We start from the raw sequence: 18,860 nt of genomic DNA on the forward strand, positions 1-18,860 counted from the left end.
CTGTCAAGATGTTCTTAAAGCAGTTAGTATGACTCTTAGCACATAGTGGGTATTCAGGCACGTAGTGGGTATTCAGTCCTTGGTCTCAAAACCTGCTGGTCTGGAGAGGGAGTTAAGACAACTGCAGTCCTGGGAGCAGGGCAGGGCTCTGTAGGAGATGGACAGACATAGGTGTGTGATACTCACAATGTGCCAGACACTGTCCTCACACGTGTGAATCAATCCCCCTACGACCTCGGCGGAGAGAGGTCCAGGGACCTGCTCAAGTTCACACACCTAATGACGGCCAGCACTGAGATTCGGATCCAGGTGGTCCAGGTCCAGGATTCATGCTCCAGACTGCTACGTCCTTGTGAGGATGCATTCAAAGGGAGCCCAGACCCCGCTTGTCAATCAGACTTGTGGCAAGGGGAAGAGGTGGTGAGTGCTCAGGGGAGGAAAAGATGGACTCTGCCCGGAGAAATCACAGAGTCCATCTTTGTAGGAGGTGGTATTTAGGTTGGGTCTTGAAGGATGAGTTCAAGTTTCCCCAGGAAAAGAAGGATCTTAAGAAACGCGGCTGTAAAAAAGAAGGAATTCTTACCATTGGCAGCAGCCAATGGAACTGGAGAGCATTACGCTAAGTGAAATAAGCCAGGCAGTGAAAGATAAATACCACATGATCTCACTCATTTGTGGAATATAAAGGACATTATAACCTGTTGAGCAAAAATATTTATAGCAGAGGCAAAGAAGCATTGAACAGACTGTCAAACTACAGCGGGAAGGCAGGGGAGGGTCGGCAGGGAGGGGTAAGAGATCAACCGAAGGACTTGTATGCATGCATATAAGCACAACCAATAGACACAAGACACTGGGGGGCAGTTGGTGAGGCCAAGTGTGGGTGGGGGGGCGGTTAGGGGAGGCTGGGAGGCAGTCAATGGGGAAAAAGAAAAGGAGACATATGTACTATTAATTGCAATACCTTAAAGAATAAAATAAAATAAAATAAAATAAAATAAAATAAAATAAAATAAAATAAAACAAAATAAAATAAAAGTAAAATAAAATAAGAAAAGCATTCACTCATTCAATGAACATATCCTGAAACCTCCCAGGAGCCGAGCCTGAACTGGGTGATTCTGGGGAAACAGGGATGAGTCAGACCTGGGCTTGGCCCTTCCAGGGCTGCCCATAAGATGCGAAGGTATGGAGGAGACGCAGCAAGAATGGGGTGATGGGAAGGACAACAGAGGGGAGGATATGGGTGAGAAAAACAACAACAAGAGAATGTCCTCTGCACTTAGCCAGGATCTGGGGATAATAAGAGAAAGGGAAAGTGTTAGTTCCAGGCAGGGGGGCCACCGGGGGCCTTGTGGGGTGAGGATGTGAGGAAGGGAGTAGGTTATGGCAAGTGTGTGTCAATCCAGTTGGGACCGTATTTCTCAAACAGCTTTGTGGTCTCTGCTTCTTTCAGTCTCAGTCAGAGTCTCTCTGTCTCTCTGGATCTTTCTGTGTCTCTGTCTCCCTCCCCTATGATTTCCTTCTCTGTCCCCACTTCAGCCACGTCCCGTCTCCTGTGTGGCTTCTTGCCTCTGAGTCCTGGTTCTTCTCCCACCTGCAGCCTGATTTCTAGGCAGTGCTCCTGCTCATTGGTCGTTCAAGACTCCAGAGCCCGCCTTAGGGATCTTCCTCCTCACCCTCTTCCTCCTTCAGGCCACTGACTATCCTGCATGCAGATCCCGTACCTGGAGGTCATGGGGAACGGGGGCTCTCCCTCTCTGGAGACGCCCAGGAGGATTCTGTGTCCTAGGCCCCCTTCCCCATGTAGTCAAGCCCCGACCCAGCAAGCAGTCAGCTCTTTCTAACAGGGGATCCCCCTGCCCAGCCTCCTTCTCAAGGCATCCAGTCCAGGCCCCAGGGCTTCCTCCTCCCCCAGTGACATTTCCCAACCCCAATTAATCACAGGGTGGCCCCAGGGAGGAGGAAGGCGATGGCATGGCTTACCATAAAGAAGCAGGGACACCAGAGCCAGACGCCAGGACCCAGGCACCCAGAGGTCATGAAGCTGGGATTTGTCTGTGCTCTGCTTTCTCTCCTGGCAGGTGAGGCTCCTGCCATCCACCCTGTCTCTCCCGCGGACCCTCTAGGGCCCCAGCAGCCTCTCCACGTTGCCCTGCACACCCCCAGCCTTCCGTTCCTGCCCTCTAGGCGTCTCTGCATCTCTCCCCAGCCCTTCCATCTTGCTCTTCACTGACCCCTCTGCCTCCCACCTGCCCGCAGGGAACAGCTGGGCAGACACCAGAGCCATTGGGGCTCAGGAATGCCACCCCAACTCGCAGCCCTGGCAGGCAGGCCTCTTCTATGTCACCAGCAACCCCTACCGCTTATTGTGTGGGGCGACCCTCATCAGTGACCGCTGGCTGCTCACAGCTGCCCACTGCCGAAGGCCGTGAGTGACCGCTCTGGGGAGGGCGCCGGGGATAAGAGCAGTGAGGGGGGCAAGGGCCTCTGGTAGAGGAGGGCGGGAGCGGTGGGCAAGAAGGGCGGAGCCTCTATTTCTGTTCTCCGAAGTTCAACTCAAAATTACAAAGTTGTCAAAGTTTCCTAACTCTAGTTTTACATAATCTGGTTCTAAGAGTCTAAGATTGGAAATTTACACTCTTTGAATCCTCGACTCTGACCCAGGGTAATCCAGAACCGTAGACTCCTAAAATCTTGGATCCCTGGGGTTCTACGGGAGCCTCAGAGAATTCTAGAATCTTAGAAGTTCAGAGCAGTGCTGCCAAGGAAATACAATGCTAGCCATTTAAGTTTAACATTTCTAGTAGACACGTTGCAAAAGTAAAGAAAAAACAACATTTCATTTTAATAATAGATTTACCTATATACTCAAAATATTATTTTAACATGTAATCAGTATCAAATATCTACAAATGTCATTGTTTACTCTTTATGGGGTAAGCCTTTGAAAGTGGACGTGTATTTCACACGTATGACACATCTCAATTTGAACTAGTTGTACTGGATAGAGCAATACTAACATTTTAGAGTATTCAGGCTAGGTTCATCGACTACAGATGCTCATAGCCCTAGAATACTGTGATTTGTAACATTCCGGAATCTTGAAAGAAGAAAATTCTAGAAGGTTATATTAATAAATGTCTAGAATTTGTCACATTTAATATCCCAGAATGCTATTATCCCAGATTCTTAAAATCTCCACACTTTTAATTCAGGGAATTCTAGAGTCTCCAACTATTTGAATCCTATATTTTTTAATTTCCAAAATCAGTAGATTCATAGAATTCTAGAATGATGATATTCTCATCGACTGTCCCAAAATGTTAAAATTCTAGGCTCATTAAGTCCTAGGTTTAATTCAGATAATTTTAAAATCCTAGAATTTTGTTCTAGAGAAATCTAGAACAGTACAATCTTAGATTCATGACATTCTAGAACTTGAGCCTCATAGAATTCTAGAATTTGTAGATTCCTAAGGGGTTAGAAACCTAGAGTCCTGGGCATTCTAACAGAATCCTAGAATTTACCTGAGGCAGAAATCCTGTCTGCATATCTCTGGAAAGGGGCTGTCTACCCTGTTCTTCCCTCTAGGAATGAAGAGCAGGTGTTGCTACAGGATGCTATGTGGGAATTTCCCATCATGCATTGCTCCACGATGGGGCCTCTTTCAGCTCAAGGTCTGTACACCAGGTTAGGAGAGCAAAGTTGAGATTTCAGCCCCAAAGATGAAGAAGGAGAAGAAAAGAGATATGGAGGTAGAAGGAAATGAGAGGCAAGGATGAATTTGGGTGAGGGGAAAGGCTAATTTCCCAGACACAGAGCCCCGGCACAGAGATAGCAATAACTTCACCCACCTCAAACTCGGAGTTCTCGGACATTAGCCTGGTCCCTCACGCGAGAGGTCAGAGGTTGGAGGTTGGACATGTAGACTACCAGAAAGTCTCCAGCTGTCCAGGACACGAACCCAGAGTAGAAGATGTAAACTAAAACTGCAGTAAGAAGACATGGGATCAAACCTCAGAAGGAAATGCATTGAGGGGTTAGCGATATGGCAGTCAGGAAAAGCCTGAGGCCACATATGACCCCAAAGTTGGGGATTTTCCATACCCCATCAACCGGCCACTCCCCACAGAACCACCAGGGGTGGGGCTGTTTTTGTGTTGTAGGTGGAATCCCTACATGCCTACACGGTGCCAGGGAACCCAGATCACCAGCAAGGCTGCAGGTGGGGCAATGAAGAAGGTGCCTCAGTTGGCATGGACCTAGGAAATGGTGTGAGCTGTTGAGGGAGAACTATAAAAGCAGAGGCAGACAAAGGAATGGAGTGGGGATCAGGAGCCCAAAGAGGGTGTGTGCCTTGCCTAAAATCACACAGCACTCTTGGGTCACACGTATGATGGGAACCCAGAGAGGATATATAGCTTGTGGAGAGTCACACAACACCTGAGGTCTGTCCCAGCAGGTATCTGTGGGTTCGCCTCGGGGAGCACCACCTCCAAAAAAGGGAGGGCCCAGAGCAGCTGTTCCGGGTCACGGAATTCTTCCCCTACCCTGGGTTAGAGAAGAACCGTATCACCCAAGACTACAAGGATGACGTCATGCTGATCCGTCTGCCCAGGAAGGCACACCTGGGACCTGCCGTGCAGCCCCTCAACATCAGCCAGACCTGCGTCTCCACAGGCACCCAGTGCCTCATCTCAGGCTGGGGGGCCGTGTCCAGCCCCATAGGTACAGCCTTAACCATGACACACTCCCTTACGTCTCACACTGAGGTCTAAATCCCTCTTCCTTCTCTGTCTCTGCCTTTTCATGTCTACCCTCTATCTATTGATCTATCTCTCCACCCATATATTCCATCAAATCTAAGATGCTATCCACACTAATAAAAGAGAAAGATGCAAATTGACCATACCTCTGTGACGCCCACCAGCCAATCAGGAGTGAGTATGCAGATTAATCCAACAAAGATGGAACGTTAATTTGCATACGCAGGTGCAGAGCGAAGCCTGACGGCTCTGGTCTGAGCGAAGACTGAAGACTGAAGACGACTGAAGACTGAAGATGACTGAAGACTGAAGATGACTGAAGACTGAAGACTGAAGAGGCTTGGCTTCTCTGCTGCAGCTGGAGCGAAGGCCTGGGTCCCAGGTGCCGGAGGAAAACCAGTGCTGGCAGCCAGGGGAAGGAAGGCCTATTGCACGAATCTCTGTGCAACGGGCCTCTAGTAAATTATAAGGTGCATCATTACTTCACTGAGAATGGGGTAGGAGGGTCCCACTGACCCTTGCGAGACCACACTTACTGGAAGACACCTCCTGATTTCAGGGTGTTTAAATGTGAAAAAATACATGTATCTTAGAATCCAAATAAGGCCTTCTATTCTCAGAGTCGGAAAGGAAATCAAAGACCTATTAGCCAAATTCGGCTTCCCACATTAGTGCTGGTTTTCCAAGTGTCTTGAAAAATAATGTCGGAATTTGTTGCTGCCAACATCTGAAACCTGGGAGATTCTACAGAAAAGCCGAGTTTCTGGATTCACTTGGAAAGAACGGGCAATGCTGGACCCGCATTTCCCAAAGGTCGACCATTGTTGGATAGAGAGAGTGGAGGTGGCCCCTGCAGACCGAACCACACTTCTATTTACCCACCAAGACCCTGGATGCATCTGAGTTTGCACCCAGGCATTATATATAATGATATATGTGTGTTTATTTTTTTTATTTTTATTTTGTTATATTTTATTGATATTTTTTACAGAGAGGAAGGGAAAGGGATAGAGAGCTAGAAACATCGATGAGAGAGAAACATCGATCAGCTGCCTCCTGCACACCTCCCACTGGGGATGTGCCCGCAACCAAGGTACATGCCCTTGACCGGAATCGAACCTGGGACCCTTCAGTCCGCAGGCCGACGCTCTATCCACCGAGCCAAACCGGTTTCGGCGATATATGTGTGTTTATATTCATATCTATCTCTATGTGCTGTAACTCCCTCTACCGCTACCTAGTATCTCTAAATCTTTTTCTCTCTCTGTACCAATGACCCTCTCCCTATAAATGCCTCCTCCCCTTTAACTCGGGGCCTTCTCACTGGATATCCGTGGGCCCATTTCTATTTCTGAGTGACCTCCTCTGAGAATTTTTTAAAAATCTATTTTATTGATTTTTACAGAGAGGAAGGGAGAGGGATAGAGAGTTAGAAACATCGATGAGAGGGAAACATCCATCAGCTGCCTCCTGCACACCCCCCACTGGGGATGTGTCCGCAACCAAGGTACATGCCCTTGACCCAAATCGAACCTGGGAGCCTTGAGTCTGCAGGCCGACGCTCTATCCACTGAGCCAAACCAGTTAGGGCTGAGAATTTTTTTTTCCCCTTAAAAGGTCTCTAGCTCCTGCCACAGTCTCTGTTTTTCTCTGTGTAAAATATATACGCATCTCTTCTTGTCTCTTGCCTCTCTGCGTGTTTCTCTTTCCCTCTTCATATATGTCTGTTTCTGTTTCAGGCTATGATTCTGTCTCTTTGTCACTGTCTCTCGTTTCTTGGAGAAGCAGATGCTGTGGCTCCATGGATCCTCCTTAAGAAAGGGGTTGTGTGTGCTGCCCTAGCTGGTTTGGCTCAGTGGATAAGCAGCCGTGGGCAAACTACGGCCCGCGGGCCGGATCCGGCTGTTCTATCCGGTTCTCTTGCTCTCCCCTCCGCTCCTTTACTTTGAATTTATATTAGTTCACACAAACACTCCATCCATGCTTTTGTTCTGGCCCTCTGGTCCAATTTAAGAACCCATTGTGGCCCTCGAGTCAAAAAGTTTGCCCACCCCTGGGATAGAGCCTCTGCCTGCAGACTGAAAGGTCCCGTGTTCGATTCTGGTCCAGGGCACATGCCCTAGGGTTGCAGCTCGATCCCTAGTAGGAGGCATGCAGGAGGCAGCCGATCAGTGATTCTCTCTCCTCATTGATGTCTCTCTCTCTCTCTCTCTCTCCCTCTCCCTTCCTTCTGAAATCAATAAAAAAAAAAAAGGTTTTCTTTATAAAAGAAAGGGGTTGTGTGTGCTGAGTGAGATGAGTAAAGCTGCTGATCCTCTGTGACCTCCTTCCCCAACAGTGCATTTCCCAGTCACGCTGCAGTGTGCCAACATCAGCATCCTGGAGCCCAGACTCTGCCGCTGGGCATATCCAGGCCAGATCTTCAAGCGCATTCTCTGTGCCGGCCTGTGGGAGGGAGGCCGCGGCTCCTGCCTGGTGAGATCTACTCTGGGGAGGAGGTGGAGGATGGGGATCCTGCTAAGACACTGGGTCCTGGGAGAGGATGGGGCCAGCACCAGGATTTCTGGATCTAAACAAGGGCAGAGTTGGGGGTCTGAGCTCCAAGTCCTGGGGGACGAGGGTGCTAGGGGCCCAGAATGCTAGGTCCAAGGGAGGGTGAAGGCTGTGAGCCTTTACTCCTGGGTCTGAGGGAGGAGGGCCTGGAGAGCTGGATGTCCGGGTGTCAGGGGAGTAGAAACTCGGGGTCTGTGTGATGGCATACTAGTAATGAGACTGGCCTAACTGTTCCTCTGCTCTTCTCCCACGCACAGGGCGACTCTGGGGGCCCGCTGGTTTGCAATGGGACTCTAGCTGGTGTGGTGTCTGGGGGCTCCGAGCCCTGCTCCCAACCACAGCACCCCGCCGTCTATAGTAGCGTTTGCCACTACGTGAACTGGATCAGAAAGACGATGAAGGAATACTGAGCCCTCGTGACTAGGATGACCAGAGGAGGAGGGGCCGCAGGATAAGGGGGTCCAGACTCAGGGGTCTCCACCTGTGCCCTCAGCTGTCCTGGAGAAGCCTTCTGGTTACTTAGGCTCCGCCCCCTTGGGAATGGATCTGAAAGACACTTCTATCCTGGGTGCAGTCTCTAAGACTTCAGCAAGAACTGGCACCATCCTGTGGAACAGCATCACCTGGTGGCTCCGCCCCAGGCCAGCCATCCACCAAATAGCTCTGCCCCATTGGCGAGCAGGAAGGGTCTGGCCCCGCCCCTCGCAGCCCTGCTTTAGGCATGTCCCGAGTTTGAATCCTGCCCTGGACCATCTGGGAGAAGTTGAGGGGAGGGTCTGGACGTCTTCAGATCCAATGGATGGTTTTGCAATAAACGCATAGAGCCATTTCTGCTTTCTGCTTGGGTTGTGGGATGGAGGAAGGGCAACGAGAGGGTGTTGGAGGGCCGATAGGGAACTGTCACCAGAGGAGGCCAATGGGGGAGGTGGGGAGATGGGGAACATCTGTCTTACTGTCAGTAAGAATCCTATATAATAAAAGCCTAATATGCTAAGTGTCCGACCATTCCACCGTTTGACCGGTTGCTATGACATGCACTGACCACCAGGGGGAAGACGCTCAGAACGGTAGGTTAGCTTGCTGCTGGGGTCCAGCTGATGGGGATGGGCAAGACACACCCTGGACACACCCTGGAGCCCTCCCACAGTCCCTCCCCGGCCCCCATCATGCACCGGTGGGGTCCCTTGGCCTGGCCTGCTTCCTCTCGCAATCCAGGACCCCTCCGGGGGTGTCAGAGAGCTGTTTTGGCCTGATTTCCGCAAGCCAGGCTGAGGGACCCCACTAGTGCACAACTGTGCACCGGACCTCTAGTAATAAATTAATTTCCCCTGAGCCCTTAGTCGGTCCTGTCTGAAGTCTGTCCCCATCAGCCCTATTGCAGCAAGCCTCCTGGGTTCTGTCAGGCTGGTCCCGTCACCCCCAGGAGAAGGGGAAGCCAGGTCACGGTGCCTCCCAAACCTGCCTGCCCAGGCCAGACTTCTCAGGGCACAGCGGGCAGGGCTGATCCACCCTCAGGTTCCTGACCAAGAAGATTTGTTTTTCTTCTATTCGAGCATGTGGGTGCATGTGGGAGCATGTGGAAGTGTGCTGGGGCATGTGGAAGTGTGCTGGGGCATGTGGAAGTGTGCTGGGAGCATGTGGAAGTGTGCTGGTATTCAGCAGCAGCAGCAGCAGCAGCAGCAGCAGCCCCCCTCCTCCCTCAGTCCCAAAGTCCAGGCCACAAGCCCTCTCATCCCTTGTATGCAGGAGTCCAGACATCCTCTCCCTCCTCATTCAGACCCAGGAGTCTAGGCCCCCAGCCCCAGCCTCTTCCAGACCTAGACATCTGAGCCCCTGTCCTTTCTATGTCAGACCCAGGAGTCACAGCACTGAGCTCCTCTCCCTTGCCTCTGAACCCCGAGAATCCAGCCCCTCCTCCTTCAAGAATTTCCCCTTAGCCCCTCAGCCCCTCCTCACTCTAGCCCAGGGGTGCTCTGCCAGCTCAGGGCTGGAGGAGGTAGAGCAGGAGGTGGGGATTCCCAGTTAGAAGGCTCCAGATCCCTGAACCAGGCAGAGAGCTGAGCTACTGGGGCCTTTTCCTCTGGGTCAGAATCAGTAGGTGACCCCGCCCACTGGCCTCTGTAAATTCTCAGAGGCTGGCATCTGGACCCTCCTTCAGTCCCAGGACTTTAACCTGAGATCCCGTTTTCCTTCCAGACCCGGGAATCTGAGTCCCAGCCTCCTCTTCCCTAAGATTCAGGAGGGGTCCAGGATACTAACTCCCTTCTCCTTGGGAATGTAAAATTCCAGACACCATCCCCTCCTCTCTCCTCAGATTCAGGAATCTGGGGCCACACCCCCTTCTAACTCAGCCCCCTTCCTCCAGCCCCGGACACAGAAGACGGCTCTGTTCCTCCCCACTCCCAATCCCAAGATCCTACCAGGATTTCAGGCTCCCCCCTCCTGCTCCTCTCTCAGCCCCATACTCTCCCTCCCCCAGGCGTCAGCATGGGACGCCCACGGCCCACTGCCTGCTGCCATGTGCACCTGGATATTCCTCCTGCTCTTGCTGCTGGAAGTCTGTGCAGATGCGGAGGGCTGGACAGCACCCGTGGTGTGTGTGAGCCTGTGCGCACGCCGTGGTGGCTGTGTGGGTGCCTGTGTGGGTGCCTGTGGTGGTGAGAAGGCTAAAAGACTAATTCCAATGTAACCCTGATGTTTGGGGGGGCTAACAATCTGAACCTGTGCCCGTAACCTAATGTACATTCTTGATAACCTATAATTAAGTCACTGCCCCTTTCCCACAATCTGGTCTTGCAAGACCTCTTACCTAAATGCTCACATTTCACAGAGGCCATAAACCAGGAACCCCCGGAGGGGGTTATCAGCGCTGGCGCCAGGCCAGGCCTGGCCCTTAGATATGATCGCAAGACCCTCATCCCAACCCATGGGGCTTGCTGGAAGCTTTTTGATGACTGCTTCAATTTCTTCCATAGTTATCGGCCTATTGAGATGTTTAGATTCTTCCTGATTGAGTTTTGGAAGGTTATATTTTTCTAGGAATATGTCCATTTCCTCCAGGTTGTCCAGTTTGTTGGAATAGAGTTGTTCATAGTATTTTTTAACAATCCTTTGTATTTCGGTGGGGTCCCAACCCACGGGGCTTTTTGCAAAGTCCGCAAAAGGTCCGGAAGTTCCATCCTACATTCGGGGGACAAAGGAACCAAAGGGGTATAAAGGGAGGGCTTCCACCATATTGGTTTGCTCAGACTCTTGAGGCGACTCCTCTGAAACCGCCGGCGGGATAAAGCTGTGTAACGCCATTTCTCTGAGCCTCGCCTGGGTGTCTTCGGTCTTCTACAACAGTGGGGTGAGGGATGTGTGAAGTGTGTGATCGCGTGTGGGGTCTTCTGGGGCTGGCTTTGGTGTGGGCGGGTGGAGGCATGGCTCTGCTGACAGCGTGTTAGGGGGTGCTACAAATTTGCATGAGCACACCAAGCTTGTGGGGCCGCATGTTGAGGGGTGCAGATACACACGGGAGTGTAGGAGCATGTGGGCGCATGTGGAAGCATGTGGAAGTGTGCTGGGGCATGTGACTCTGTGTGATGACTCGTGGGCTTTGATCGTTATCGTGGTAATTAGCTAGTTAACTTTATTTTTTAATGTTTTTTAATTTAATTAATTAATTTATTTTTATTGATTTCAAGAGAGGAAGGGAGAGAGAGAGAGGAAAGCATCAATGATGAGAGAGAATCATTGATCGGCTGCCTCCTCCACGCCCCCTACTGGGGATTGAGCCTGCAATCGGACATGTGCCCTTGACCGGAATGGAACCTGGAACCCTTCAGTCGACAGGCCAAGGCTCTATCCACTGAGCCAAACCAGCGAGGGCTAGCTCAGTGGTCAGCGAACTCATTAGTCAACAGAGCCAAATATCAACAGTACAACGATTGAAATTTCTTTTGAGAGCCGAAAACTGACTTCTGTGAATGGGCCATGAAGTTTCAATCGCACTGTACGTGCGCGCCCGCACGTGGTATTCTGCGGAAGAGCCACACTCAAGGGGCCAAAGAGCCGCATGTGGGTCGCGAGCCGCAGTTTGCCGACAACTGGGCTAGCTAGTTAATATTAACAAAGAAAGCAAAAGGAATTCAGACACTGAAAGCATGGTCACCTGGGACGCTTCACCAGGGAGCTACAGTTTCAACAGTATTGTTCCTCCAAGGGGATTCACACCCCACCTACCCCCGCACCCCCGCACCCCCGCTCCGTCCTGCAGTTGGGGGGAGAAGGGCAAGTTAGACCAGTGAAGTCAGGATGGCATATGCAAGGCGCTTGCCTGTCAGTCTAACCTGGGAAATGATGGATTGTCTAGGGCAGTGGTCGGCAAACTCATTAGTCAACAGAGCCAAATATCAACAGTACAACGATTGAAATTTCTTTTGAGAGCCACATTTTTTAAACTTAAACTTCTTCTAATGCCACTTCTTCAAAATAGACTTGCCCAGGCCATGGTATTTTGTGGAAGAGCCACACTCAAGGGGCCAAAGAGCCGCATGTGGCTCACGAGCCTCAGTTTGCCGACCACTGGTCTAGGGGGTGGGCCCCATCAGAAGCTCCTGGAATCTTGGAAAGTTAATAGGTTAGTTTGAAGAAACTCCTGGTTCAAATCCCCAGACAAAGAGTTCCTTCTCTCCTGCTCTCTTTAGCTCCATGACCCCACTGGCCCCTGCAGGCACGCCTACTCTCTGCAGAGCCATGTGGCCCTCACACGCAGGATGCTGGCCTGGACGGGACACGGACACGGAGCAGAAACATGGGCAGTGGCCTTAATCCTGGCCCTGCTGAAGACATGGCTGGACGTGTTCCGTGGTGGGATGGAGGGAAATGGGACATGGGAAAAGCAGGGTTTATTTCCACACCCATAAACTGCACTCTCTTCCTATGCCGGTCTCAGGAAACGTTTCCATGAGACATAACAAGACCTCCACTTCCACCAATAACACAATGAGTGTCCGTGTGATTCCATGCGGCGGCATGTGCAAGCCGGGAGCCCCACACGGGAGGGTGTGTGGACACGTGAGGAGGCAGGCAGAGAACCTGGGTGTGTCCCTTTGAACCCACAGCGGGTTTCCTGCCCGTCTCCTCCCTCATCCCCCCCTACACTGCCCCGGGGGTGGCGGTCCACCCCTCTCCCTCCTGCTGCAGGGCACTGGAGACCACAGGACAGCAAGGTGCTGGGGGCCAGGAGTTCAAGGCCCATTCGCAGCTTTGGCAGGTGGCTTGGCTCCAGGGCATTCAGCTGTTATGTCCGGGTGTCTTCATAGATGTCACAACTGGGTCCTCACAGAAGCCCATTGTAAAAAAAAAAAAAAATTGTGAGCGGCCCTGGCTGGTGTGGCTCGGGTGGTTGAGCGTGGGGCCACGCACCAAAAGGTCACCAGTTCAATTCCAGTCAGGACGCAGGTCCAGGTTTGGGGCTGCATCCCCAGCAGGGGGCGTGCAGGAGGCAGCTGATGGATGTCTCTCTCTCTCTCTCCCTCTCCTTTGCTTTCTCTCTAAAATCAACAAAAACAAGTGTTTAAAAACCCGAGTGGATGCGTGGCCTGAGGTGGGTTTGGCCTGAGGAAAGAGGGGGCTGGAGTTTCACATCAGGGAAGAGAAACTGGGGACTGAGTCTCTAACAGAGGACGTTTGAGAGAAGAGGGAGCTGGGAGCCTGGGTCTGAGGGAGGAGGGGCCTGGGGGCCTGGACTCCTGGGTCTGAGGGAGGAGGGCTGGGGCCTGGACTCCTGGGTCTGAGGAAGGAGGGCTGGGGCCTGGACTCCTGGGTCTGAGGGAGGAGGAGGCTGGGGGCCCAGGAAAGGGAAGGAGGGGCTGGGGCCTGGGGCCTGGGATGGGAACAGTCTGGGTGTCTGGACGCCTGGGTCTGAGGGAGGAAGGCTGGGGCCTGGACTCCTGGGTCTGAGGGAGGAGGGACTGGGAGCTGGACTCCTGGGTCTGAGGGAGGAGGGTTTGGGGGCCTGGACTCCTGGGTCTGAGGGAGGAGGGGCTGGGGGTTGGACTCCTGGGTCTGAGGGAGGAGGGGCTGGGGGCTGGACTCCTGAGTCTGAGGGAGGAGGGGCTGGGAGCCTGGGCTCCTGGGTCTGAGGGAGAAGGGGATGGGGCCTGGACTCCTGGGTCTGAGGGAGGAGGGCTGGGGGCCTGGGGCCTGGGATGGGAACAGTCTGGGTGTCTGGAGTCCTGGGTCCTGGAGCACTGGGGCTGGACCCCAGGAGAACCTGGTGTTTTCTCACATCAGTGAAGTACAACAAGGGCCTGAGCTGCTCCAGGGTCACCATCCTGAGCCCCAGGGAGTGTGAGGTCTTCTACCCGGGCGTCGTCACCAACAACATGATGTGTGCGGGACTGGACCAGGGCCAGGACCCCTGCCAGGTAGGGCCTGCCCGGGGAGGGCCTCTGACTGAGGGGAGTGAGCAGAGGGAGGTGATGGGGGAGCAGAGGGTCCACCCTCGTCCCCAACCCCCCAGCCACCCCAGCCACACATCATCCCCACGCCCAACACGCTCCCACCCCCACCTCAGCTTCATCCCTGTCAACAAAACTTGGTCCAAACCTATATGCAAATTTTATGAGTTTATTTTGGTCAAAATTTTGAGGACGTGCCAGGAAGCGAGACCGCCACAGATTGAGAAAAACAACAACAACACACTGTCTGCCTTTGTAACCATAATATCTAGTTTCCAATAAGCTTATCTAAATAACCTATTAACCAGTTAACTGCCACGCACCCAACATGGAAACCATCCCCACACGCCACGATATTTTGAATTTAATTTTAAAAAATCAATTTGCAATGAATATTATAAAAATAAATATATTACTCACAATATGGGTGTTCTTGAATATTTTTCCGTTGAAAATTCTCACGGGAAAAAAATGATTTTAAAGCATCTACAGGCGCTTGAGGTGTACAAAGGGTTAAAATACAAATTCTGAGAAATAAAACTTATCTAAGCCAATCAGTTTAACTCAAGTCACCTGTGGTTTACTGAATCTGTAAGTTTCCCTGTATGCCTGTCTCCATTAAAATAACTCTCTGAAGCCTACCCGTCGTGGCTCCGTGGTTGACCATCGACCTATGAACCAGGAGGTCACGGGTCAATTCCCGGGGTCAGGGCACGTGCCTGGGTCACGGGCTCGATCCTCAGTGCAAGGCGTGCAGGAGGCAGTTGACAATGATTCTCTCTCATCATTGATGTTTCTCTCCCTTCCGCTCTGAAATCAATAAAAAATATTTTTCCAAAGTCTCTTAAAATGTCCATATGTTTGCTAAGAAATCATGAAATATGTTTGCCAGCCTAGGGATACTAGTGACTCACCTTTACTAGCAGTTTTTCTCCCTTCTCGCTCTACGGAAGCCCTGGCTGGACATTCTCCAGGACTGGTTTAAGGGACATGGGACTTTGGATATCACTCCTTATCCCGAGCGAGTCGTAGAGGGCTCTGAAGACATCGCAAGTCTTCCCACTAGCAGTGGGTGAATCCCACCCATGTAGTCCTCCGATAACATCGTGTTCTGCAAACAGCTCCTGGTGACAATGTGTGTGACTCTGTGTCCTGGGGAGAAAAGCACAGGGTAGCTCCCCATCCTACCCCCTCACACACACCAGAGCTGATGGGAACAGCACCCCCCCACCCCCGGGAAGTTCCTTGAAGCACCCCTGAACCACTTCCTCCTTCCCTCCCACAGTTTCCCATGTCTGGGCCCACCCAACACCAGTTGGTCCTGTACAGCAGGAGCTGGGCTGGCTCTGAGTCACCTGGTATAATCTGGCCTTCCTGGGGCCACTGGAACCCAAGAGACCTCACCCTGTCTCCATCCCAGCCTCCAAGGCCAGAGGAACCCTCCTCACCTCTGTGGTTACATTCCCGCAAAGAAGCCCACTGACATTTAGGGGAAATGGTTCTGTTTGCTTGTGAAATCCAATGGCATCCCTTCAGCAACCAAGAGCTGCAATCGCAAGCTCACCACGTCTCCATTCTCACCCCTCATCCAAGGCCCATAACCCAAGTCCAGCTCCATCATCCAGACCCCTAACCCACAATGGCTTGGAGATTTTGCTTGAAAAACGTGGGAAGAAGGGTTCATTTCCTCTCTCGGAAACTGTCTCCGGGTAAATATTCCTATGCCACGAGTGGAACTGGGGAGGTGGAGGCCGGGGGGGAATGATACTGAGTCTAGGCAAAGCTAACAAATGTTCTTGCATCTCCACTTAGCCTGGCGTTTGGAGCGGAAACATCAGCTGACCCTATGAGCAACAGGACTTTTCCATCCAGCACAGGCGGTCCTTGTGTCCCCATCCAAACTCCAATTTGTTGAGCATTTATTGGGTGGCAGGCCAGGGGCTGGGCTGGGAACATGGCGGTGACCACACAGTCTCTGCCCCCACAGACAACTGGTGCACAGCCCCTTGCACCGACTCCTCTCCCGCTCCCATGAGCACACCCAGGAAACGATAATGAAGCATCAGCTGCGTTTGTTATGGGAGGGTCAGAAGCAAAGTGGGTGGGGACTTGAAAACTTGATTCATTTTTAAAGGCAATTCACCTGTTTCTTTAGTCATGTCTCAAGAGTTTATGGAACCCTGTCCCACATCAGTTCCTAGGGATGATTGGGCCCTACCCTCAAAGAGCTGCTACTCAGGTCAGGGAGACAGGCAAATCTTACATTCTTGGCATGCAGGTGCCCTCCTCAGAGAGGCCCTCCAGGATTGCCCTGGCGAAACGGGTTCCCCCCAAGTCACCAATCTATTGCTTTGTTTATTTATTTATTTTTTGGAGCATTTGTCATAGCAGAAACTATCTCATTTATTTGTTTACTCCCTAATGATCTGTCCCCTTCCTCCTCCCACCCAGTCCATGAGGGCAGGGGGTCTGATTTATTCACTGTTTTTCTAAGCACCTAGTACAGTACCTGGTACACAGAAGCCACTCAATACATTTTTTTAAAATATATTTTTATTGATTTTAGAGAGGAAAGGACAGAGGGAGAGAGAGGGAGAGAGAGAGAGAGAGACATCAAGGATGAGAGAGAAACATTGTTAGGCTGTATCCTGCACACCCTGCACTAGGCATCAAGCCTGCAACCTGGGCATGTGACCTGACCAGAATTGAACCGTGACCTCCTGGTTCATAGGTCGATGCTCAACCACTGAGCGACAACGACCGGGCAATACACTGTTGAAATAAAGAAATAATAATAACATAAATCGATCAATGCTGTAAGAGAAAAAGGTACAGTGTGCCCCGAGGAGGGGCCAAGGTCTCTTCTGTTTTTTTTAAAAAAATGTTTTGTTATTGATTTCAGAGAGGAAGGGAGGAGAGACTGATAGAAACATCAATGATGAGAATCATTAATTGGCTGCCTCTTGCCCACCCCCTAATGGGGATCAAGCCTGCTACCTGGGCATGTGCCCCAACCAGGAATCAAACCATGACCTTCTGGTTCATAGGTCAACGCTCAACCACTGAGCAACATCGGCCAGGCAATGACTCATATATATGTATACTAGAGGCCAGATGCACGAAATTCATGCAAGAGTAGGCCTTCCTTCCACCGGCTGCCAGCACCGGCTTCCCTCTGGCATCCAGGACCCTGGCTTCCCTCGCAGCCCCGGCTTTGTCGGGAAAGTCATCCAGAAGGACGTCCAGTCTAATTAGCATACTATGCTTTTATTATTATAGATTATTATAGATAATTGATTTCAGAGAGGAAGAGAGAGGGAGAGAGAGATAGAAATATCAATGATGAGAATCATTGATCAGCTGCTTCCCGCACGTCTCCTACTGGGGATGGAGCCCACAACCTGGGCATGTGCCCTGACCAGGAATTGAACCATGACCTCCTGGTTCCTAGGTTGATGCTCAACCACTGAGCCATGCTGGCCAGGTGGCAAGGTTCCTTCTTAGAGGAGTCAGGATGTCTTCTCAGATGAGGAGGCATTGCATGGGTTGCTGTTTTCTTTAATCCTCACTCTAGGGTATGTTTTTACTGATTTTAGAGAGAGAGGAAGGGAGAGAAACATTGATGTGAGAGAGAAACATTGATGTGAGAGAGAAACATCAATTAGTTGCCTCCTCTAAATGCCCCGACCTGGGATTGAACTCAAAACCCAACCATGTGTCCAGACTGGGAATGGAACAGGCAAACTTGCTGTATGGGATGAAGTGTCTAGGGCTGCATGGGGTTTTAAAGGATAAGGAGGAGTTCACCAGTTCTAGAAGGAAATGTATTCCTATCACTTATTGTGTGACGTTGACCACATTTCTTGACGGCTCTACCTTAATTCCCATCCCCACTTCCTGTGAAACTGAGACGAAAAAGACTCTTGTGAGAAGTAAATGAGATACTAGTATACATGCAATGCTTACCTAACGGCCAGGAACAGAGTAAACAGTCCATAAAGGCAGCTGCCAAGATGTTCTTAAAGCAGTTAGTATGACTCTTAGCACGTAGTGGGCATTCAGGCACGTAGTGGGTATTCAGTCCTTGGTCTCCAGACTTGCAGGTCTGGAGAGGGAGTTAAGACAGCTGCAGCCCTGGGAGCAGGGCAGGGCTCTGTAGGAGACGGACAGACATAGGTGTGTGATACCCACAATGTGCCAGACACTGTCCTCACACGTGTGAATCAATCCCCCTACGACCTCGGTGGAGAGAGGTCCAGGGACCTGCTCAAGTTCACACACCTAATGACTGCCAGCACTGAGATTCGGATCCAGGTGGTCCAGGTCCAGAATTCATGCTCCAGACTGCTACGTCCTTGTGAGGATGGATTCAAAGGGAACCCAGACCCCGCTTGTCAATTAGACCTGTGGCAAGGGGAAGAGGTGGTGAGTGCTCAGGGGAGGAAAAGATGGACTCTGCCTGTGCGGCGGGGGTTCAGGATCTGAAGAAGGGGCTGATGCACAAATGAAAACACTAGACAAGAAATATGAATTTAGAAGGCGTGGGGGTGGGGGCACGTGGAGACCTCTCTCTTGGAGAGGCACACTGAAATCTGGCCTTATCTGCTCTTTATTCAATTTTAGATGCACATCTTGCCCTCAGTAAAGCACAGCAAACAGGTAGCAGACAGACCGTCTATAAGGTCAATAAAGATCAGTAAAGATCAGTAAGACTCAGTAAACATTTACTTTGAGGCTATTAGGTCCGGAAATTGCTTCGAGAGGCCGCTATCTCAACAGAACAATGGTGCTTGGTGTTAGCCCTGCTAACACCCAAGGTCCATCAGCCTCCTGTGTTCCTTGATGCACTCTCGTGATAGTATGGGCCGTGGGTCGCTTCCCACATGCCTGGAGAAATCACAGAAGAATCCCTGAAGGAGGTGGTATTTAGGTTGGGTCTTGAAGGATGAGTAGGAGTTCACTAGGAAAAGAAGGATATTGAGAAAGACATTCACTCATTCAATGAACATATCCTGAAACCTCCCAGGAACTGAGCCTGCACTGGGTGATTCTGGGGAAACAGAGATGAATCAGATCTGGGCTTGGCCCTTCC

At 51.2% G+C, this 18,860-nt stretch overlaps 1 protein-coding gene across 1 annotated transcript; it reads left to right on the forward strand.

The window, feature by feature from the left end:
• Positions 1–1,972: 1,972 nt before the first annotated feature.
• Positions 1,973–7,732, forward strand: LOC308236438 (kallikrein-9-like; the record flags this gene model as incomplete). Its single annotated transcript, XM_080646112.1, has 5 exons — positions 1,973–2,084; positions 2,263–2,431; positions 4,466–4,731; positions 7,108–7,244; positions 7,580–7,732. The coding sequence occupies 5 exons, from the start codon at positions 1,973–1,975 to the stop codon at positions 7,730–7,732; spliced, it is 837 nt and encodes a 278-aa protein (XP_080502238.1).
• Between the last annotated feature and the right edge of the window lie 11,128 nt (positions 7,733–18,860).

The sequence above is a fragment of the Plecotus auritus genome (assembly GCF_963455305.1).
Source record: "Plecotus auritus genome assembly, chromosome: 10".
Taxonomy (NCBI): Eukaryota; Metazoa; Chordata; class Mammalia; order Chiroptera; family Vespertilionidae; genus Plecotus; species Plecotus auritus.